Below are 25,180 nucleotides of genomic sequence, written 5' to 3'. Positions count from 1 at the left end.
AGGAGGGACTAAAGCTGAACTCTACCATCAAGAGGGAGAGGGGAGGAGGAGGGACTAAAGCTGAACTCTACCATCAAGAGAGAGAGAGGGGAGGAGGAGGGACTAAAGCTGAACTCTACCATCAAAAGAGAGGAGGGACTAAATCTGAACTCTACCATCAAGAGAGAGAGGAGGGACTAAAGCTGAACTCTACCATCAAGAGAGAGAGGGACTAAAGCTGAACTCTACCAAGAGAGAGAGAGGGGGGAGGAGGAGGGACTAAAGCTGAACTCTACCATCGAGAGAGAGAGGGGAGGAGGAGGGACTAAAGCTGAACTCTACCTTCAAGAGAGAGAGAGAGAGGAGGGACTAAAGCTGAACTCTTCCATCAAGAGAGAGAGAAGGGACTAAAGCTGAACTCGACCATCAAGAGAGAGAGAGAGGGGAGGAGGAGGGACTAAAGCTGAACTCTACCATCAAGAGAGAGGAGGGACTAAAGCTGAATTCTACCATCAAGAGAGAGAGGAGGGACTAAAGCGGAACTCTACCATCAAGAGAGAGGAGTAGGGACTAAATCTGAACTCTACCATCAAGAGAGAGAGGAGGAGGGACTAAAGCTGAACTCTACCATCAAGAGAGAGAGGAGGGACTAAAGCTGAAATCTACCATCAAGAGAGAGAGGAGGGACTAAAGCTGAACTCTACCATCAAGAGAGAGAGGAGGGACTAAAGCTGAACTCTACCATCAAGAGAGAGAGAGCGGGACTAAAGCTGAACTCTACCGTCGAGAGAGAGAGGGACTAAAGCTGAACTCTACCATCAAGAGAGAGAGAGAGAGGGGAGGAGGAGGGACTAAAGCTGAACTCTACCATCAAGAGAGAGAGAGGGGAGGAGGAGGGACTAAAGCTGAACTCTACCATCAAGAGAGAGAGGGGGGAGGAGGAGGGACTAAAGCTGAACTCTACCATCAAGAGACAGAGTAGGGACTAAAGCTGAACTCTACCATCAAGAGAGAGGAGGGACTAAAGCTGAACTCTACCATCAAGAGAGAGAGGAGGGACTAAAGCTGAACTCTACCATCAAGAGAGAGAGAGAGAGGAGGAGGGACTAAAGCTGAACTCTACCATCAAGAGAGAGGAGGAGGAGAGACTAAAGCTGAACTCAACCATCAAGAGAGAGGAGGGACTAAGGCTGAACGCTACCATCAAGAGAGAGAGGAGGAGGAGGGACTAAAGCTGAACTCTACCATCAAGAGAGAGGAGGAGGGACTAAAGCTGAACTCTACCAAGAGAGAGGAGGAGGAGGGACTAAAGCTGAACTCTACCAAGAGAGAGGAGGAGGAGGGACTAAAGCTGAACTCTACCAAGAGAGAGGAGGAGGAGGGACTAAAGCTGAACTCTACCAAGAGAGAGGAGGAGGAGGGACTAAAGCTGAACTCTACCAAGAGAGAGAGGAGGGACTAAAGCTGAACTCTGCCATCAAAACACTTTCTCCCTGCCACCATACAGCTGGTGAATGCAAGCGTTTCCCACCACTCCACCCTGGACTAGAACAGCCTCTATGACCAGGTCCACCCTGGACTAGAACAGCCTCTATGACCAGGTCCACCCTGGACTAGAACAGCCTCTATGACCAGGTCCACCACTCCAACCCTGGACTAGAACAGCCTCTATGACCAGGTCCACCCTGGACTAGAACAGCCTCTATGACCAGGTCCACCCTGGACTAGAACAGCCTCTATGACCAGGTCCACCCTGGACTAGAACAGCCTCTATGACCAGGTCCACCCTGGACTAGAACAGCCTCTATGACCAGGTACACGCTGGACTAGAACAGCCCTTATGACCAGGTCCACCTCTACAAGACAGCAATCCCAACTTTTTGCCAGGACCCTGAAGGACGTCACCCTCAACCACAGCCCGAGCACCTCACACAGGAGCAACAGAGCAACGGGCACCCAACCCAGACCAGCTGGAGACCCTCCCAGACCTGCAAGACCTCCTCCTGAAGGACCTGCACCGAGAGAACCCACGCCCAGAGGACCTACACCCAGACCACAGCATCCCCAGCCACACCCCAATCAGCTAATACCCCCCCAAACAAACCCTGACCACACACTATATAGGCCTCCCCCATATCAGACAGCAAGATATGTTACCCGATTCAGGAAACTAGGCGTATGTCGCAAGTCACGACTTCACAGGAGAGCCGTTTGAATGTAAATAATGTCCTCCTGTGTGCTACCTATATCCCCCCACTAGAATCCCCACACTTTAATGAAGACAGCTTCTCCATCCTGGAGGGGGAGATCAATCATTTCCAGACCCAGGGACATGTACAAGTCTGTGGCAACCTAAATGCCAGAACCGGACAAGAACCTGACACCCTCAGCACACAGGGGGACAAACACCTACCTGGAGGTGACATCATTCCCTCCCCCATATGCCCCCCTAGGCACAACTACGACAACATAAGCAAAATCACTCTATTTGAAAAGAGCAATACTCAGTCATGAGGCATTAAAGCCAAAGGAACTCAGTAATATTAAGAAATGCTATAGAGTGAAGGAGAGTAGTGTGGAAATCTACCAAAAAACAATTAAGCAACAACAAATTCAATCCCTTCTAGACAATGTCCTGAGTGGCTGCTGCCAACACACTGACACTGACTCAACTCCAGCCACTTTAATAATGGGAATTGATGGGAAATGATGTAAATATATCACTAGCCACTTTAAACAATGCTACCTTATATAAATGTTACTTACCCTACATTATTCATCTCATACGCATACGTATATACTGTACTCTATATCATCGACGGTATCCTTATGTAATACATGTATCACCAGCCACTTTATACTATACTATGCCACTTTGTACTCTATATCATCGACGGTATCCTTATGTAATACATGTATCACTAGCCACTTTATACTATACTATGCCACTTTGTTTACATACTCATCTCATTTGTACATACTGTACCCGATACCATCTACTGTATCTTGCCTATGCTGCTCTGTACCATCACTCATTCATATATCCTTATGTACATATTCTTTATCCCCTTACACTGTGTACAAGACAGTAGTTTGGAATTGTTAGTTAGATTACTTGTTATTACTGCATTGTCGGAACTAGAAGCACAAGCATTTCGCTACACTCGCATTAACATCTGCTAACCATGTGTATGTGACAAATAAAATTTGATTTGATTTGATTTGATTTGATGTCCTGGACTAAAAGTTTCACTGTAATAGTGAAGGTAGAACATCTAAACAGTATATTTGACCTCTCAGCTTCCCTATCAAATCTAAAAATTGAGTCTACTCCTTCACTATGGAGAATCACTGAATCAATACAAAAATAAACTACGGAAAAAGAAGGAACAGCACGTCAGAAATCAGCTCAGAAGAAACCATCGAATCTAACCATTTCTGGGAAAATTGGAAAACTCGAAACAAACAACAAATAATTATCTAAAACGGAGATGTTTGGATAAACCACTTCTCCAATCTTTTTAGCCCTATAACAAAGAATGAATTGTAAAAATATATACAAAATCAACAACAAATCTAAGAATCAACTATTAAAGACTACCAGAACACACTGGATTCTTCAATTACATTGAATGAGTTACAGGACAAAATAAAAACCCTCCAACCCAAAAAGGCCTGTGGTGTTGATGGTATCCTTAATGAAATGATAAAATATACAGACAACAAATTCCAATTGGCTATACTAAAACTCTTTAACATCATCCTTAGCTCTGGCATCTTCCCCAATATGTGGAACCAAATTTGACCCCAATAACTACAGGGGGATATGGGTCAACAGCAACCTTAATGATAATGCAGAGGATTTTCCTAACAGCAGACTTGTCCATTTCCTCAGCGAAAACAATGTACTGAACAAATGTCAAATTGGCTTTTTACCAAATTACTGTACAACAGACCATGTATTCACCCTGCACACCCTAATTGACAAACAAACAAACCAAAACAAAGGCAAAGTCTTCTCATGCTTTGTTGATTTAAAAAATGTTTGACTCAATTTGGCATGAGGGTCTGCTATACAAACTGATGGAAAGTGGTGTTCGGGGGGAAACATACGACATTATAGCATCCATGTACACAAACAAGTGTGCGGTTAAAAATGGCAAAAAACACATTTCTTCCCACAAGGCCGTGGGGTGAGACAGGGATGCAGCTTAAGCCCCACCCTCTTCAACATATTTATCAATTAATTGGCGAGGGCACTAGAACAGTCCCTCCCTCCCTCGGGCTTTATTGGCATGGGAAACATATGTTTACATTACCAAAGCAAGTGAAATATATAAACAAAATGTAAATAAACAATACAAATTAACAGTGAACATTACACTCACAAGTACCAAAATAATAAACATTTCATATGTCATATTATGTCTATATACAGTGTTGTAACGATGTGCAAATAGTTAAAGTACACAAGGGAAAATAAAACAAAAATATGGGTTGAGTTTAGTGGTGTTTTTTCTCTCCCTCCCTCAGTGTGTGTTTGTGTATTACCCTCTGTGGCAGGGAACAGGGTCTGTCCCTCTGTCTTGGTCTCAGCCAGCTTCCCAGTCCGCAGTAGAACCTCAGCAAACTGCTCCTGAGGTACGGCATCGTACGACCCATACATATCTTCACTCTGAGAGAGACAAGAGGTTTAGAATGAGAAGGGGTGAAGTCATGGGTGGGCCTGGGACGCCATAGGCCCACCCACCTGGCAGCCAGGCCATAGGCCCACACACCTGGCAGCCAGGCCATAGGCCCACCCACCTGGCAGCCAGGCCATAGGCCCATCCACCTGGCAGCCAGGCCATAGGCCCGCCCACCAACCTGGCAGCCAGGCCATAGGCCCACCCACTGGGGAGCCTAGCCAATCAGAATGAGTTTTTCCCCACAAAATGGCTACAGAAATAAATACTCCTCAGAACCCCCCAGACAATCCCACAGGTAAAGAAGCCAGGATGTGGATGTCCTGGGTTGGCGTGGTTACACATGAGGCCGGCTAACCGGTTGGCAGCATATGGTCGAGAAATGAACATTCAACAGTTCTGTTGGACATTGTTGCAGTCAGCATGCCAATGGCACACTCCCTCAAAACTTGGTACACTTGAGCGATTCGTTATTATTGTGTTGTGTGACAAAACTGCACATTTGAAAAGTGGCCTTTTATTGTCCACAGCACAAAGTGTTTATGATCATGCTGTTTAATCAGCTTCTTGATATGCCACACCTGTCAGGTGGATGGAAACAGCAGAGGGAGCACCCCCAATATCCACATTGACGGGATCGCAGTGGAGAAGGTGGAAAGCTTCAAGTTCCTCGGCGTACACATCACTGACAAAATTAAATGGTCCACCCACACAGACAGTGTTGTGAAGAACGCGCAGCAGAGCCTCTTCAACCTCTGGAGGCTGAAGAAATTTGGCTTGGCACCTAAAACCCTCAGAAACTTTTACAGATGCACACGCTTTATCACTGCCTGGTTAGGCAACTGCTCCGCCCACAAAGCTCTCCAGAGGGTGGTGCGGTATTCCCAACGTATTACCAGGGGCAAATTTCCCTCCTGGACACCTACAGGACCTGATGTCAGAGGAAGGGCAAAAATATAATCAAGGACAACAACCACCCGAGCCACTGCCTGTTCACCCCGCTATCATCCAGAAGGCGAGATCAGGACAGGTGCATCAAAGCGGGGACCGAGAGACTGAAAAACAGCTTCTATCTCAAGGCCATCAGACTGTTAAACAGCCATCTCCAGCACATTTGAGACTGCTGCCTATAGACAAAGACTATGAATCACTGTGTATATATATATATATATATATATATATATATATATATATATATATATATATATATATATATATATATATATATATATATATATATATTCTTAATCCATTCCTTACTTAGATTTAAGTGTATTTAGGGTATATGTGGGAATTGTTAGTTATTACCGCACTGTCGGAGCTAGAAGCACAAGCATTTAGCTACATCCACAATAACATCTGCTAACCATGTGACCAATAACATCTGCTAACCATGTGACCAATAACATCTGCTAACCATGTGACCAATAACATCTGCTAACCATGTGACCAATAACATCTGCTAACCATCTGACAAATAACATCTGCTAACCATGTGACCAATAACATCTGCTAACCATGTGACCAATAACATCTGCTAACGATCTGACCAATAACATCTGCTAACCATCTGACCAATAACATCTGCTAACCACCTGACCAATAACATCTGCTAACCACCTGACCAATAACATCTGCTAACCACGTGTATGTGACCAATAACATCTGCTAACCACGTGACCAATAACATCTGCTAACCACGTGACCAATAACATCTGCTAACCACGTGACCAATAACATCTGCTAACCACGTGTATGTGACCAATTACCACATGTATGTGACCAATAACATCTGCTAACCATGTGACCAATAACATCTGTTAAACATGTGACCGATAACATCTGTTAAACATGTGACCAATAACATCTGCTAACCATGTGTATGTGACCAATAACATCTGCTAACCATGTGTATGTGACCAATAACATCTGCTAACTATGTGACCAATAACATCTGTTAACCATGTGACCAATAACATCTGCTAACCATGTGTATGTGACCAATAACATCTGCCAACCATGTGACCAATAACATCTGCTAACCATGTGTATGTGACAAATAACATCTGCTAACCATGTGACCAATAACATCTGTTAACCATGTGACCAATAACATCTGCTAACCCTGTGTATGTGACCAATAACATCTGCTAACCATGTGACCATTAACATCTGCTAACCATGTGACCAATAACATCTGCTAACCATGTGACCAATAACATCTGCTAACCATGTGTATGTGACCAATAACATCTGCTAACCATGTGACCAATAACATCTGCTAACCATGTGACCAATAACATCTGCTAACCATGTGACCAATAACATCTGCTAACCATGTGACCAATAACATCTGCTAACCATGTGACCAATAACATCTGCTAACCTTGTGACCAATAACATCTGCTAACCATGTGTATGTGACCAATAACATCTGCCAACCATGTGACCAATAACATATGCTAACCATGTGACCAATAACATCTGCTAACCATGTGTATGTGACCAATAACATCTGCTAACCCTGTGTATGTGACCAATAACATCTGCTAACCATCTGACCAATAACATCTGCTAACCACCTGACCAATAACATATGCTAACCACCTGACCAATAACATATGCTAACCACCTGACCAATAACATCTGCTAACCATGTGTATGTGACCAATAACATCTGCTAACCATGTGACCAATAACATCTGTTAACCATGTGACCAATAACATCTGCTAACCCTGTGTATGTGACCAATAACATCTGCTAACCATGTGACCATTAACATCTGCTAACCATGTAACCAATAACATCTGCTAACCATGTGACCAATAACATCTGCTAACCATGTGTATGTGACCAATAACATCTGCTAACCCTGTGTATGTGACCAATAACATCTGCTAACCATCTGACCAATAACATCTGCTAACCACCTGACCAATAACATCTGCTAACCATGTGTATGTGACCAATAACATCTGCTAACCATGTGACCAATAACATCTGCTAACCATGTGACCAATAACATCTGCTAACCATGTGACCAATAGCATCTGCTAACCATGTGTATGTGACCAATAACATCTGCCAACAATGTGTATGTGCCCAATAACATCTGCTAACCATGCGTATGTGACCAATAACATCTGCTAACCATGCGTATGTGACCAGTAACATCTGCTAACCATGTGTATGTGACCAATAACATCTGCTAACCACGTGTATGTGACCAATAACATCTGCTAACCACGTGTATGTGACCAATAACATCTGCTAACCATGTGTATGTGACCAATAACATCTGCTAACCCTGTGTATGTGACCAATAACATCTGCTAACCCTGTGTATGTGACCAATAACATCTGCTAACCATGTGACCAATAACATCTGCTAACCATGTGACCAATAACATCTGCTAACCCTGTGTATGTGACCAATAACATATGTTAACCCTGTGTATGTGACCAATAACATCTGCTAACCATGTGACCAATAACATCTGTTAACCATGTGACCAATAACATCTGCTAACCCTGTGTATGTGACCAATAACATCTGCTAACCATGTGACCAATAACATCTGCTAACCATGTGACCAATAACATCTGCTAACCATGTGACCAATAGCATCTGCTAACCATGTGTATGTGACCAATAACATCTGCCAACAATGTGTATGTGCCCAATAACATCTACTAACCCTGCGTATGTGACCAATAACATCTGCTAACCATGCGTATGTGACCAATAACATCTGCTAACCATGTGTATGTGACCAGTAACATCTGCTAACCATGTGTATGTGACCAATAACATCTGCTAACCACGTGTATGTGACCAATAACATCTGCTAACCACGTGACCAATAACATCTGCTAACCATGTGACCAATAACATCTGCTAACCACGTGTATGTGACCAATAACATCTGCTAACCACGTGACCAATAACATCTGCTAACCATGTGACCAATAACATCTGCTAACCATGTGTATGTGACCAATAACATCTGCTAACCATGTGACCAATAACATCTGCTAACCATGTGTATGTGACCAATAACATCTGCTAACCATGTGACCAATAACATCTGCTAACCACGTGTATGTGACCAATAACATCTGCTAACCACGTGACCAATAACATCTGCTAACCATGTGTATGTGACCAATAACATCTGCATAACCATGTGACCAATAACATCTGCTAACCACGTGTATGTGACCAATAACATCTGCTAACCACGTGACCAATAACATCTGCTAACCATGTGACCAATAACATCTGCTAACCATGTGACCAATAACATCTGCTAACCATGTGACCAATAACATCTGCTAACCATGTGACCAATAACATCTGCTAACCATGTGACCAATAACATCTGCTAACCATGTGACCAATAACATCTGATTTTGATTATCTTGGCAAAGGAGAAATGCTCCTGCGAACATTTTATATAAATAAACTTTTTGTGCAAATGGAACATTTCTGGTATTTTTTATTTCAGCTCATGAAACACAGGACCAACACTTTACATGTTGCATTTATATATTATTGTTCAGTATAGTATAATATATATACTATTGTTCAGTATAGTATAATATATATACTATTGTTCAGTATAGTATAATATATATACTATTGTTCAGTATAGAATAATATATATACTATTGTTCAGTATAGTATAATATATATACTATTGTTCAGTATAGTATAATATATATACTATTGTTCAGTATAGTATAACACATTGTTCAGCATATAAACCAGACATTTGATCAGCTTAGGCCTCGGTTACTACGGTTACTAATCATTAGAGGTTAAACTGATGCTGGCAGTAGGCAGAGCATTAGTCATGAAAACACCTATGGTACATCTTAATCTGCGTAAGGTGATACTGGAAGTAAACATATTAAAACACCTGGTTTTCTGAGCCATCTTTGTAATTATTATGTAAACGCCTTCAGAGTTACAGCGGTCTATTGTATCTGGGCTGTGGCTCGAGCAGCCCGAGTTCCCTTTTTGTTTTGTGACAAAAGTTTGGAAAACAAAGAATTAAAAATAGTTCCCACATAGAAACTTTATATATTTATTTATTTTATATGTCTGAATTCAGAATAAAATACGGTTCACATAAATAACATTGGCGCTGTGGTATAACTTAAATTGATTGCCGATGTTCTGCCTTTATCAAAGTCCCCTCGGGTAGCCTGATTTCAGGATTGTTAGGGAAATCGTTAAGTCCCCTCGGGTAGCCTGATTTCAGGATTGTTAGGGAAATCGTTAAGTCCCCTCGGGTAGCCTGATTTCAGGATTGTTAGGGAAATCGTTAAGTCCCCTCGGGTAGCCTGATTTCAGGATTGTTAGGGAAATCGTTAAGTCCCCTCGGGTAGCCTGATTTCAGGATTGTTAGGGAAATCGTTAAGTCCCCTCGGGTAGCCTGATTTCAGGATTGTTAGGGAAATCGTTAACCTCGGGTAGCCTGATTTCAGGATTGTTAGGGAAATCGTTAAGTCCCCTCGGGTAGCCTGATTTCAGGATTGTTAGGGAAATCGTTAAGTCCCCTCGGGTAGCCTGATTTCAGGATTGTTAGGGAAATCGTTAAGTCCCCTCGGGTAGCCTGATTTCAGGATTGTTAGGGAAATCGTTAAGTCCCCTCGGGTAGCCTGATTTCAGGATTGTTAGGGAAATCGTTAAGTCCCCTCGGGTAGCCTGATTTCAGGATTGTTAGGGAAATCGTTAAGTCCCCTCGGGTAGCCTGATTTCAGGATTGTTAGGGAAATCGTTAAGTCCCCTCGGGTAGCCTGATTTCAGGATTGTTAGGGAAATCGTTAACCTCGGGTAGCCTGATTTCAGGATTGTTAGGGAAATCGTTAAGTCCCCTCGGGTAGCCTGATTTCAGGATTGTTAGGGAAATCGTTAAGTCCCCTCGGGTAGCCTGATTTCAGGATTGTTAGGGAAATCGTTAAGTCCCCTCGGGTAGCCTGATTTCAGGATTGTTAGGGAAATCGTTAAGTCCCCTCGGGTAGCCTGATTTCAGGATTGTTAGGGAAATCGTTAAGTCCCCTCGGGTAGCCTGATTTCAGGATTGTTAGGGAAATCGTTAAGTCCCCTCGGGTAGCCTGATTTCAGGATTGTTAGGGAAATCGTTAAGTCCCCTCGGGTAGCCTGATTTCAGGATTGTTAGGGAAATCGTTAAGTCCCCTCGGGTAGCCTGATTTCAGGATTGTTAGGGAAATCGTTATTCTTGCAAAGCAAGTGAACATTTAAATCAAACTATTATATTCATCTGACATAATAATCGTATTATAGCATGCAACCATACTCTAAGTGTATAAAGAGGAACAACAAGACAGACAGACAGGACAGGACTGGACCAGACAGGACCAGACAGACAGACAGAAAGACAGGACAGACAGCACAGGACAGACAGCACAGGACAGCCAGGACAGACAGCCAGGACAGACAGACAAACAGAACAGACAGACAGGACAGACAGACAGGACATACAGACAGGACACATAGGGAAGACAGGACATACAGGGAAGACAGACAGGGAAGACAGGACAGACAGGGAAGACAGACAGGGAAGACAGACAGGGAAGACAGACAGGGAAGACAGACAGGGAAGACAGGACAGACAGGGAAGACAGACAGGGAAGACAGGACAGACAGGACAGACATGACAGACAGACAGGGAAGACAGGACAGACATGACATATAGGTGAAGACAGGACATACAGGACAGACAGGACAGACAGGAGAGACAGGAGAGACAGGGCAGACAGGAGAGACATGACATATAGGGAAGACAGGACAGACAGGGAAGACAGGACAGACAGGACAGACATGACATATAGGGAAGATAGGGAAGACAGGGCAGACAGACAGACAGGGGAGATAGGGAAGACAGGACAGACAGTGAAGACAGGACAGACAGTGAAGACAGGACAGACAGTGAAGACAGGACAGACAGGACAGACAGGGAAGACAGGGAAGACAGGACAGACAGGGAAGACAGGGCAGACAGACAGGACAGACAGACAGGACAGACAGGACAGACAGGACAGACAGACAGGACAGACAGGACAGACATGTATTGACACTTGTTTGATGGTTCGTCTTGAAGCATACCAGGATTATTGTCTCGTTGAAAGAGGCAGCTCTAGCCTAGGGCTGGGCGATATCTTATTAGCGTCCGGGTTACTGTCTCGTAGAAAGAGGCAGCTCTAGCCTAGGGCTGGGCGGTATCTTATTAGCGTCCGTCTAGCCTAGGGCTGGGCGGTATCTTATTAGCGTCCGTCTAGCCTAGGGCTGGGCGGTATGTTATTAGCGTCCGGGTTACTGTCTCGTTGAAAGAGGCAGCTCTAGCCTAGGGCTGGGCGGTATGTTATTAGCGTCCGGGTTACTGTCTCGTTGAAAGAGGCAGCTCTAGCCTAGGGCTGGGCGGTATCTTATTAGCGTCCGTCTAGCCTAGGGCTGGGCGGTATGTTATTAGCGTCCGGGTTACTGTCTCGTTGAAAGAGGCAGCTCTAGCCTAGGGCTGGGCGGTATGTTATTAGCGTCCGTCTAGCCTAGGGCTGGGCGGTATGTTATTAGCGTCCGGGTTACTGTCTCGTTGAAAGAGGCAGCTCTAGCCTAGGGCTGGGCGGTATGTTATTAGCGTCCGGGTTACTGTCTCGTTGAAAGAGGCAGCTCTAGCCTAGGGCTGGGCAATATGGCCAAAAATTATATCACAATATTTATCACAGTAAAACTGGGCGGTTTTTGAATATTAAAAGTTGTACATTTGCTTTATGAGTAGTGATCCCAGGGTGCTTTATGAGTAGTGAGTAGTGATCCCAGGGTGCTTTATGAGCAGTGAGTGATCCCAGGGTGCTTTATGAGTAGTGATCCCAGGGTGCTTTAGGAGTAGTGAGTGATCCCAGGGTGCTTTATGAGTAGTGAGTGATCCCAGGGTGCTTTATGAGTAGTGATCCCAGGGTGCTTTAGGAGTAGTGAGTGATCCCAGGGTGCTCTATGAGTAGTGAGTGATCTCAGGGTGCTTTATGAGTAGTGAGTAGTGATCCCAGGGTGCTTTATGAGTAGTGAGTGATCCCAGGGTGCTCTATGAGTAGTGAGTAGTGATCCCAGGGTGCTTTATGAGTAGTGAGTGATCCCAGGGTGCTTTATGAGTAGTGAGTGATCCCAGGGTGCTCTATGAGTAGTGAGTAGTGATCCCAGGGTGCTTTATGAGAAGGGAGTAGTGATCCCAGGGTGCTTTAGGAGTAGTGAGTGATCCCAGGGTGCTGTATGAGTAGTGAGTGATCCCAGGGTGTTTTATGAGTAGTGATCCCAGGGTGCTTTAGGAGTAGTGATCCCAGGGTGCTTTAGGAGTAGTGAGTGATCCCAGGGTGTTTTATGAGTAGTGAGTGATCCCAGGGTGTTTTATGAGTAGTGAGTGATCCCAGGGTGTTTTATGAGTAGTGAGTGATCCCAGGGTGCTTTATGAGTAGTGAGTGATCCCAGGGTGCTTTATGAGTAGTGATCCCAGGGTGCTTTAGGAGTAGTGAGTGATCCCAGGGTGCTTTATGAGTAGTGAGTGATCCCAGGGTGCTTTATGAGTAGTGATCCCAGGGTGCTTTAGGAGTAGTGAGTGATCCCAGGGTGCTCTATGAGTAGTGAGTGATCTCAGGGTGCTTTATGAGTAGTGAGTAGTGATCCCAGGGTGCTTTATGAGTAGTGAGTGATCCCAGGGTGCTCTATGAGTAGTGAGTGGTGATCCCAGGGTGCTTTATGAGTAGTGAGTGATCCCAGGGTGCTTTATGAGTAGTGAGTGATCCCAGGGTGCTCTATGAGTAGTGAGTAGTGATCCCAGGGTGCTTTATGAGAAGGGAGTAGTGATCCCAGGGTGCTTTAGGAGTAGTGAGTGATCCCAGGGTGCTGTATGAGTAGTGAGTGATCCCAGGGTGTTTTATGAGTAGTGATCCCAGGGTGCTTTAGGAGTAGTGATCCCAGGGTGCTTTAGGAGTAGTGAGTGATCCCAGGGTGTTTTATGAGTAGTGAGTGATCCCAGGGTGTTTTATGAGTAGTGAGTGATCCCAGGGTGTTTTATGAGTAGTGAGTGATCCCAGGGTGTTTTATGAGTAGTGAGTGATCCCAGGGTGTTTTATGAGTAGTGAGTGATCCCAGGGTGCTCTATGAGTAGTGAGTGATCCCAGGGTGCTTTATGAGTAGTGAGTGATCCCAGGGTGCTTTAGGAGTAGTGAGTGATCCCAGGGTGTTTTATGAGTAGTGAGTGATCCCAGGGTGTTTTATGAGTAGTGAGTGATCCCAGGGTGTTTTATGAGTAGTGAGTGATCCCAGGGTGTTTTATGAGTAGTGAGTGATCCCAGGGTGCTTTATGAGTAGTGAGTGATCCCAGGGTGTTTTATGAGTAGTGAGTGATCCCAGGGTGTTTTATGAGTAGTGAGTGATCCCAGGGTGGCAACACATACATTCTAAGTGATTTTAATGAGTCTCTCTCCATTCTGATTGTTTTATACTGTTCATTTCAACTTCAGCCCAAAACTAATTTTAACACTTTTATCATCTCTGCATTTCCTGCACTCAACTGCAGAGGTGGAAAAAGTACCTAATTGTCATACTTGAGTAAAAGTAAAGATACCTTAATAGAAAATTACTCAAATAAAAGTCACCCAGTAAAATACTACTTGAGTAAAAGTCTAAAGCTATTTTGGATTTAAATATACTTAAGTATCAAAAGTAAATGCATAAATCATTTCTTGAACGGAGCTCATCCAGTTTATTCTCCAGTGATAGCACGTTGGCCAATAGAACGGATGGTAGAGGAGGGTTACCCACCCGCCGACAAATTCTCACAAGGCACCCCGACCTCCGCCCCCTGTATCTCTGTCTTTTCGTCATGTGAATGACAGGGATTTGGGACTGGTCTGGGAAAACCAGTATATCCTTCGCATCAGACTCATTAAAGGAAAAATAGTTTGAGGTGAGTGATCGCTGTTCTGATGACCGAAAAATAGCTTCTGGACATAAGAGACGGTCGCAGCAACATCATGTACATAATAAGTTACAAACTATGCAACAAAACACAGTTGGTTAGGAGACTAAAACGGCAGCAATCCCCTCCGGCACCATTAATAGTGTTAGGAAGAGACCAGGGTTAGGAAGAGACCAGGGTTAGGAAGAGACCAGGGTTAGGAAGAGACCAGGGTTAGGAAGAGACCAGGGTTAGGAAGAGACCAGGGTTAGGAAGAGAATAGGGTTAGGAAGAGACCAGGGTTAGGAAGAGACCAGGGTTAGGAAGAGACCAGGGTTAGGAAGAGACCAGGGGTAGGAAGAGACCAGGGGTAGGAAGAGACCAGGGGTAGGAAGAGACCAGGGTTAGGAAGAGAATAGGGTTAGGAAGAGACCAGGGTTAGGAAGAGAATAGGGTTAGGAAGAGACCAGGGTTAGGAAGAGACCAGGGTTAGGAAGAGACCAGGGTTAGGAAGAGAATAGGGTTAGGAAGAGTCCAGGGTTAGGAAGAGACCAGGGTTAGGAAGAGACCAGGGTTAGGAAGAGACCAGGGTTAGGAAGAGACCAGGGGTAGGAAGAGACAAGGGTTAGGAAGAGACCAGGGTTAGGAAGAGACCAGGGTTAGGAAGAGACCAGGGTTAGGAAGAGACCAGGGTTAGGAAGAGACCAGGGTTAGGAAGAGACCAGGGTTAGGAAGAGACCAGGGTTAGGAAGAGTCCAGGGTTAGGAAGAGTCCAGGGTTAGGAAGAGTCCAGGGTTAGGAAGAGACCAGGGTTAGGAAGAGACCAGGGTTAGGAAGAGACCAGGGTTAGGAAGAGACCAGGGTTAGGAAGAGACCAGGGTTAGGAAGAGACCAGGGATAGGAAGAGACCAGGGTTAGGAAGAGACCAGGGTTAGGAAGAGACCAGGGTTAGGAAGAGACCAGGGTTAGGAAGAGTCCAGGGTTAGGAAGAGACCAGGGTTAGGAAGAGACCAGGGTTAGGAAGAGAATAGGGTTAGGAAGAGACCAGGGTTAGGAAGAGTCCAGGGTTAGGAAGAGTCCAGGGTTAGGAAGAGACCAGGGTTAGGAAGAGACCAGGGTTAGGAAGAGACCAGGGTTAGGAAGAGACCAGGGTTAGGAAGAGACCAGGGTTAGGAAGAGAACAACACAAGCACACACACACAACTTACCTGGTCTACATATGGATCATCAAACAGTCCCTGGTAGAAGGGGTTAACACCCTGTCTCTCCAGACCCCTGTTCTCCTCTTCTCCTACAGCCTTGGAGCCTCCACTCCGACCCTGGGGACAGACAGACAGACCTACTACTGTGGGATAGAGCCCTGGGGACAGACAGACCTACTACTGTGGGATAGAGCCCTGGGGACAGACAGACATACCAACTACCGTGGGATAGAGCCCTGGGGACAGACAGACAGACCTACTACCGTGGGATAGAGCCCTGGGGACAGACAGACCTACTACCGTGGGATAGAGCCCTGGGGACAGACAGACATACCAACTACCGTGGGATAGAGCCCTGGGGACAGACAGACAGACCTACTACCGTGGGATAGAGCCCTGGGGACAGACAGACATACCTACTACCGTGGGATAGAGCCCTGGGGACAGACAGACAGACCTACTACTGTGGGATAGAGCCCTGGGGACAGACAGACATACCTACTACCGTGGGATAGAGCCCTGGGGACAGACAGACCTACTACTGTGGGATAGAGCCCTGGGGACAGACAGACAGACCTACTACCGTGGGATAGAGCCCTGGGGACAGACAGACCTACTACTGTGGGATAGAGCCCTGGGGACAGACAGACAGACCTACTACCGTGGGATAGAGCCCTGGGGACAGACAGACAGACCTACTACCGTGGGATAGAGCCCTGGGGACAGACAGACCTACTACTGTGGGATAGAGCCCTGGGGACAGACAGACAGACCTACTACCGTGGGATAGAGCCCTGGGGACAGACAGACATACCTACTACTGTGGGATAGAGCCCTGGGGACAGACAGACCTACTACCGTGGGATAGAGCCCTGGGGACAGACAGACATACCTACTACCGTGGGATAGAGCCCTGGGGACAGACAGACCTACTACTGTGGGATAGAGCCCTGGGGACAGACAGACAGACCTACTACCGTGGGATAGAGCCCTGGGGACAGACAGACCTACTACTGGTGGATAGAGCCCTGGGGACAGACAGACAGACCTACTACCGTGGGATAGAGCCCTGGGGACAGACAGACATACCTACTACCGTGGGATAGAGCCCTGGGGACAGACAGACATACCTACTACTGTGGGATAGAGCCCTGGGGACAGACAGACAGACCTACTACCGTGGGATAGAGCCCTGGGGACAGACAGACAGACCTACTACCGTGGGATAGAGCCCTGGGGACAGACAGACATACCTACTACCGTGGGATAGAGCCCTGGGGACAGACAGACAGACCTACTACCGTGGGATAGAGCCCTGGGGAGAGACAGACCTACTACTGTGGGATAGAGCCCTGGGGACAGACAGACCTACTACCGTGGGATAGAGCCCTGGGGACAGACAGACAGACCTACTACCGTGGGATAGAGCCCTGGGGACAGACAGACAGACCTACTACCGTGGGATAGAGCCCTGGGGACAGACATACCTACTACTGTGGGATAGAGCCCTGGGGACAGACAGACATACCTACTACCGTGGGATAGAGCCCTGGGGACAGACAGACAGACCTACTACCGTGGGATAGAGCCCTGGGGAGAGACAGACCTACTACTGTGGGATAGAGCCCTGGGGACAGACAGACCTACTACCGTGGGATAGAGCCCTGGGGACAGACAGACAGACCTACTACCGTGGGATAGAGCCCTGGGGACAGACAGACAGACCTACTACCGTGGGATAGAGCCCTGGGGAGAGACAGACATACCTACTACCGTGGGATAGAGCCCTGGGGACAGACAGACAGACCTACTACCGTGGGATAGAGCCCTGGGGACAGACAGACCTACTACTGTGGGATAGAGCCCTGGGGACAGACAGACATACCTACTACCGTGGGATAGAGCCCTGGGGACAGACAGACAGACCTACTACCGTGGGATAGAGCCCTGGGGAGAGACAGACCTACTACTGTGGGATAGAGCCCTGGGGACAGACAGACCTACTACCGTGGGATAGAGCCCTGGGGACAGACAGACAGACCTACTACTGTGGGATAGAGCCCTGGGGACAGACAGACATACCTACTACCGTGGGATAGAGCCCTGGGGACAGACAGACAGACCTACTACCGTGGGATAGAGCCCTGGGGACAGACAGACCTACTACCGTGGGATAGAGCCCTGGGGAGAGACAGACAGACCTACTACCGTGGGATAGAGCCCTGGGGACAGACAGACCTACTACTGTGGGATAGAGCCCTGGGGAGAGACAGACAGACCTACTACCGTGGGATAGAGCCCTGGGGAGAGACAGACAGACCTACTACCGTGGGATAGAGCCCTTGGGACAGACAGACCTACTACTGTGGGATAGAGCCCTGGGGACAGACAGACAGACCTACTACCGTGGGATAGAGCCCTGGGGACAGACAGACATACCTACTACCGTGGGATAGAGCCCTGGGGACAGACAGACAGACCTACTACCGTGGGATAGAGCCCGGGGGAGAGACAGACCTACTACTGTGGGATAGAGCCCTGGGGACAGACAGACCTACTACCGTGGGATAGAGCCCTGGGGACAGACAGACAGACCTACTACCGTGGGATAGAGCCCTGGGGACAGACAGACAGACCTACTACCGTGGGATAGAGCCCTGGGGACAGACAGACAGACCTACTACCGTGGGATAGAGCCCTGGGGACAGACAGACAGACCTACTACCGTGGGATAGAGCCCTGGGGAGAGACAGACAGACCTACTACCGTGGGATAGAGCCCTGGGGACAGACAGACAGACCTACTACCGTGGGATAGAGCCCTGGGGAGAGACAGACAGACCTACTACCGTGGGATAGAGCCCTGGGGACAGACAGACAGACCTACTACCGTGGGATAGAGCCCTGGGGACAGACAGACAGACCTACTACCGTGGGATAGAGCCCTGGGGACAGACAGACAGACCTACTACCGTGGGATAGAGCCCTGGGGACAGACAGACATACCTACTACTGTGGGATAGAGCCCTGGGGACAGACAGACCTACTACCGTGGGATAGAGCCCTGGGGACAGACAGACCTACTACCGTGGGATAGAGCCCTGGGGACAGACAGACATACCTACTACCGTGGGATAGAGCCCTGGGGACAGACAGACAGACCTACTACCGTGGGATAGAGCCCTGGGGACAGACAGACCTACTACTGTGGGATAGAGCCCTGGGGACAGACAGACAGACCTACTACCGTGGGATAGAGCCCTGGGGACAGACAGACCTACTACTGTGGGATAGAGCCCTGGGGACAGACAGACAGACCTACTACTGTGGGATAGAGCCCTGGGGACAGACAGACAGACCTACTACCGTGGGATAGAGCCCTGGGGACAGACAGACCTACTACTGTGGGATAGAGCCCTGGGGACAGACAGACAGACCTACTACTGTGGGATAGAGCCCTGGGGACAGACAGACAGACCTACTACCGTGGGATAGAGCCCTGGGGACAGACAGACCTACTACCGTGGGATAGAGCCCTGGGGACAGACAGACAGACCTACTACCGTGGGATAGAGCCCTGGGGACAGACAGACATACCTACTACCGTGGGATAGAGCCCTGGGGACAGACAGACAGACCTACTACCGTGGGATAGAGCCCTGGGGACAGACAGACAGACCTACTACCGTGGGATAGAGCCCTGGGGACAGACAGACAGACCTACTACCGTGGGATAGAGCCCTGGGGACAGACAGACATACCTACTACCGTGGGATAGAGCCCTGGGGACAGACAGACAGACCTACTACTGTGGGATAGAGCCCTGGGGACAGACAGACAGACCTACTACCGTGGGATAGAGCCCTGGGGACAGACAGACATACCTACTACTGTGGGATAGAGCCCTGGGGACAGACAGACAGACCTACTACTGTGGGATAGAGCCCTGGGGACAGACAGACAGACCTACTACCGTGGGATAGAGCCCTGGGGACAGACAGACCTACTACTGTGGGATAGAGCCCTGGGGACAGACAGACAGACCTACTACCGTGGGATAGAGCCCTGGGGACAGACAGACATACCTACTACCGTGGGATAGAGCCCTGGGGACAGACAGACAGACCTACTACCGTGGGATAGAGCCCTGGGGACAGACAGACATACCTACTACCGTGGGATAGAGCCCTGGGGACAGACAGACAGACCTACTACCGTGGGATAGAGCCCTGGGGACAGACAGACAGACCTACTACCGTGGGATAGAGCCCTGGGGACAGACAGACCTACTACTGTGGGATAGAGCCCTGGGGACAGACAGACCTACTACTGTGGGATAGAGCCCTGGGGACAGACAGACAGACCTACTACTGTGGGATAGAGCCCTGGGGACAGACAGACAGACCTACTACCGTGGGATAGAGCCCTGGGGACAGACAGACATACCTACTACCGTGGGATAGAGCCCTGGGGACAGACAGACAGACCTACTACCGTGGGATAGAGCCCTGGGGACAGACAGACAGACCTACTACCGTGGGATAGAGCCCTGGGGACAGACAGACATACCTACTACCGTGGGATAGAGCCCTGGGGACAGACAGACATACCTACTACCGTGGGATAGAGCCCTGGGGACAGACAGACAGACCTACTACCGTGGGATAGAGCCCTGGGGACAGACAGACATACCTACTACCGTGGGATAGAGCCCTGGGGACAGACAGACAGACCTACTACTGTGGGATAGAGCCCTGGGGACAGACAGACAGACCTACTACTGTGGGATAGAGCCCTGGGGACAGACAGACATACCTACTACCGTGGGATAGAGCCCTGGGGACAGACAGACATACCTACTACCGTGGGATAGAGCCCTGGGGACAGACAGACCTACTACCGTGGGATAGAGCCCTGGGGACAGACAGACATACCTACTACCGTGGGATAGAGCCCTGGGGACAGACAGACATACCTACTACTGTGGGATAGAGCCCTGGGGACAGACAGACATACCTACTACCGTGGGATAGCGCCCTGGGGACAGACAGACATACCTACTACCGTGGGATAGAGCCCTGGGGACAGACAGACATACCTACTACTGTGGGATAGAGCCCTGGGGACAGACAGACATACCTACTACCGTGGGATAGAGCCCTGGGGACAGACAGACCTACTACTGTGGGATTTTGTTTGTTTACTATTCTAGTGGGGACTTCTGGACCAAGTACATACATACATACATACATACATACATACATACAGACATACATACAGACATACATAGAGACAGACAGACAGACAGACATCCATAGAGACAGACACAGACAGACACACACAGACAGACAGACAGAGACAGACACAGACAGACACACAGAGACAGACACAGACAGACACACACAGACAGACAGAGACAGACACAGACAGACACACACAGACAGACAGACACAGACAGACAGACACAGACAGACACAGACAGACACAGACACAGACAGACAGACACAGACAGACAGACAAACGTCTTAGTTGTCGGAGGTAGTTGAGCTGGTTCTTCCACCAGCTGTGGTCTAACGTGTGTGTGTGTGTGTGTTGTGTGTCTAACGTGTGTGTGTGTGTGTGTTGTGTGTCTAACGTGTGTGTGTGTGTGAAACCCCTTTGCGTTCTTACATGCAGTGGTCGGAGGTAGTTGAGCTGGTTCTTCCACCATTTGTGGTCGCTGACGGCAGTCAGAACAGCCTTAGTGGTCAGGCCAGTACTGGCCAGGACCTCTATGGTTCTATTGGTGGTACGATGGAGTAGGGCTCCTGCAGCGCCACCCAGTGGTGAAACAGAGCTGGGAGGACCAGCGGACTAGAGAGGGGAGGACACGGGGGGACACACACACACACACACACACACACACGTTAGTAGTAATACAACCTTCACTAGGGTTGCAACATCCCACAACTTCCTGCAAATGTCCAAGTCTCCCAGAAATCACGGTTGGGAAGATTCCCAGAATAACAAGGAAGTAGTAACGGAATCCATTTCTCGTAAAAACTGAACATATTGGTAAATCTATCTGATTTTGGCAACCCTCGCCTTCACATAGCACAAAGAAGCTACCATGCAGGTGACCCACTAGCTAGAAGTACAAGATACCGAGGTGAGTTTCTCTCTGTTGAAACACCCAGCAGCTTAGAGAGAGACGTCATGGGGGAACAACGGCTGAATCCCGCCCGACTTGTGAGCGTTCAGTCTCGCTGAGACCGAGGGCGACATTTCCAACGGTGCGAAAGCAATGTGTTAAATGTAGCATACACTTCATTATAATCTGGCAGGGTGATTTCATTCCAATCTTTTTCATCAAAAATAGGCGTTTAAAAATAACACTATTTATGTATGGCTCGGGCTGCTAAACTCCAGCTGAATTATCACTTCCTTGTGAACGCACATTGTAGAAGAAAAGTTACATCAAAACTAAACTGCCAGAATGCAGTGTTGTGTTGTTCTAGTGGTGTATGGACATTGTGTTGTTCTAGTGGTGTATGGACATTGTGTTGTTCTAGTGGTGTATGGACATTGTGTTGTTCTAGTGGTGTATGGACATTGTGTTGTTCTAGTGGTGTATGGACATTGTGTTGTTCTAGTGGTGTATGGACATTGTGTTGTTCTAGTGGTGTATGGACATTGTGTTGTTCTAGTGGTGTATGGACATTGTGTTGTTCTAGTGGTGTATGGACATTGTGTTGTTCTAGTGGTGTATGGACATTGTGTTGTTCTAGTGGTGTATGGACATTGTGTTGTTCTAGTGGTGTATGGACATTGTGTTGTTCTAGTGGTGTATGGACATTGTGTTGTTCTAGTGGTGTATGGACATTGTGTTGTTCTAGTGGTGTATGGACATTGTGTTGTTCTAGTGGTGTATGGACATTGTGTTGTTCTAGTGGTGTATGGACATTGTGTTGTTCTAGTGGTGTATGGACATTGTGTTGTTCTAGTGGTGTATGGACATTGTGTTGTTCTAGTGGTGTATGGACATTGTGTTGTTCTAGTGGTGTATGGACATTGTGTTGTTCTAGTGGTGTATGGACATTGTGTTGTTCTAGTGGTGTATGGACATTGTGTTGTTCTAGTGGTGTATGGACATTGTGTTGTTCTAGTGGTGTATGGACATTGTGTTGTTCTAGTGGTGTATGGACATTGTGTTGTTCTAGTGGTGTATGGACATTGTGTTGTTCTAGTGGTGTATGGACATTGTGTTGTTCTAGTGGTGTATGGACATTGTGTTGTTCTAGTGGTGTATGGACATTGTGTTGTTCTAGTGGTGTATGGACATTGTGTTGTTCTAGTGGTGTATGGACATTGTGTTGTTCTAGTGGTGTATGGACATTGTGTTGTGTTGTTCTAGTGGGGTATGGACATTGTGTTGTTCTAGTGGTGTATGGACATTGTGTTGTTCTAGTGGTGTATGGACATTGTGTTGTTCTAGTGGTGTATGGACATTGTGTTGTTCTAGTGGTGTATGGACATTGTGTTGTGTTGTTCTAGTGGTGTATGGACATTGTGTTGTTCTAGTGGTGTATGGACATTGTGTTGTTCTAGTGGTGTATGGACATTGTGTTGTTCTAGTGGTGTATGGACATTGTGTTGTTCTAGTGGTGTATGGACATTGTGTTGTGTTGTTCTAGTGGGGTATGGACATTGTGTTGTTCTAGTGGTGTATGGACATTGTGTTGTTCTAGTGGTGTATGGACATTGTGTTGTTCTAGTGGTGTATGGACATTGTGTTGTTCTAGTGGTGTATGGACATTGTGTTGTGTTGTTCTAGTGGTGTATGGACATTGTGTTGTTCTAGTGGTGTATGGACATTGTGTTGTTCTAGTGGTGTATGGACATTGTGTTGTTCTAGTGGTGTATGGACATTGTGTTGTTCTAGTGGTGTATGGACATTGTGTTGTTCTAGTGGTGTATGGACATTGTGTTGTTCTAGTGGTGTATGGACATTGTGTTGTTCTAGTGGTGTATGGACATTGTGTTGTTCTAGTGGTGTATGGACATTGTGTTGTTCTAGTGGTGTATGGACATTGTGTTGTTCTAGTGGTGTATGGACATTGTGTTGTTCTAGTGGTGTATGGACATTGTGTTGTTCTAGTGGTGTATGGACATTGTGTTGTTCTAGTGGTGTATGGACATTGTGTTGTTCTAGTGGTGTATGGACATTGTGTTGTTCTAGTGGTGTATGGACATTGTGTTGTTCTAGTGGTGTATGGACATTGTGTTGTTCTAGTGGTGTATGGACATTGTGTTGTTCTAGTGGTGTATGGACATTGTGTTGTGTTGTTCTAGTGGGGTATGGACATTGTGTTGTTCTAGTGGTGTATGGACATTGTGTTGTTCTAGTGGTGTATGGACATTGTGTTGTTCTAGTGGTGTATGGACATTGTGTTGTTCTAGTGGTGTATGGACATTGTGTTGTGTTGTTCTAGTGGTGTATGGACATTGTGTTGTTCTAGTGGTGTATGGACATTGTGTTGTTCTAGTGGTGTATGGACATTGTGTTGTTCTAGTGGTGTATGGACATTGTGTTGTTCTAGTGGTGTATGGACATTGTGTTGTGTTGTTCTAGTGGGGTATGGACATTGTGTTGTTCTAGTGGGGTATGGACATTGTGTTGTGTTGTTCTAGTGGTGTATGGACATTGTGTTGTTCTAGTGGTGTATGGACATTGTGTTGTTCTAGTGGTGTATGGACATTGTGTTGTTCTAGTGGTGTATGGACATTGTGTTGTTCTAGTGGTGTATGGACATTGTGTTGTTCTAGTGGGGTATGGACATTGTGTTGTGTTGTTCTAGTGGTGTATGGACATTGTGTTGTTCTAGTGGTGTATGGACATTGTGTTGTTCTAGTGGTGTATGGACATTGTGTTGTTCTAGTGGTGTATGGACATTGTGTTGTTCTAGTGGTGTATGGACATTGTGTTGTTCTAGTGGAGTATGGACATTGTGTTGTTCTAGTGGAGTATGGACATTGTGTTGTTCTAGTGGAGTATGGACATTGTGTTGTGTTGTTCTAGTGGTGTATGGACATTGTGTTGTTCTAGTGGTGTATGGACATTGTGTTGTTCTAGTGGTGTATGGACATTGTGTTGTGTTGTTCTAGTGGTGTATGGACATTGTGTTGTTCTAGTGGTGTATGGACATTGTGTTGTTCTAGTGGAGTATGGACATTGTGTTGTTCTAGTGGAGTATGGACATTGTGTTGTTCTAGTGGTGTATGGACATTGTGTTGTGTTGTTCTAGTGGTGTATGGGCATTGTGTTGTTCTAGTGGTATAGGGACATTGTGTTGTG

At 47.0% G+C, this 25,180-nt stretch overlaps 1 protein-coding gene across 1 annotated transcript in view; it reads right to left on the bottom strand.

Moving 5' to 3' along the window:
- The window catches only part of LOC139407442 (NBAS subunit of NRZ tethering complex-like), a 289,155-nt gene that overhangs the window by 113,743 nt on the left and 150,232 nt on the right, over positions 1-25,180 (bottom strand). The window contains exons 36-38 of the mRNA XM_071151235.1: positions 21,517-21,699; positions 15,854-15,964; positions 4,531-4,654 (exon numbers count right to left, since the gene is read on the bottom strand). Of these exons, the coding sequence (XP_071007336.1) occupies positions 4,531-4,654; positions 15,854-15,964; positions 21,517-21,699 (418 nt within the window). The remainder of the gene's footprint in view (positions 1-4,530; positions 4,655-15,853; positions 15,965-21,516; positions 21,700-25,180) is intronic.

Source organism: Oncorhynchus clarkii, chromosome 4 (assembly GCF_045791955.1).
Source record: "Oncorhynchus clarkii lewisi isolate Uvic-CL-2024 chromosome 4, UVic_Ocla_1.0, whole genome shotgun sequence".
Classification (NCBI taxonomy): Eukaryota; Metazoa; Chordata; class Actinopteri; order Salmoniformes; family Salmonidae; genus Oncorhynchus; species Oncorhynchus clarkii.
The sequence above is the reverse complement of the archived record's forward strand: the minus strand, read 5'-3'. Positions and strand labels throughout refer to the sequence as shown.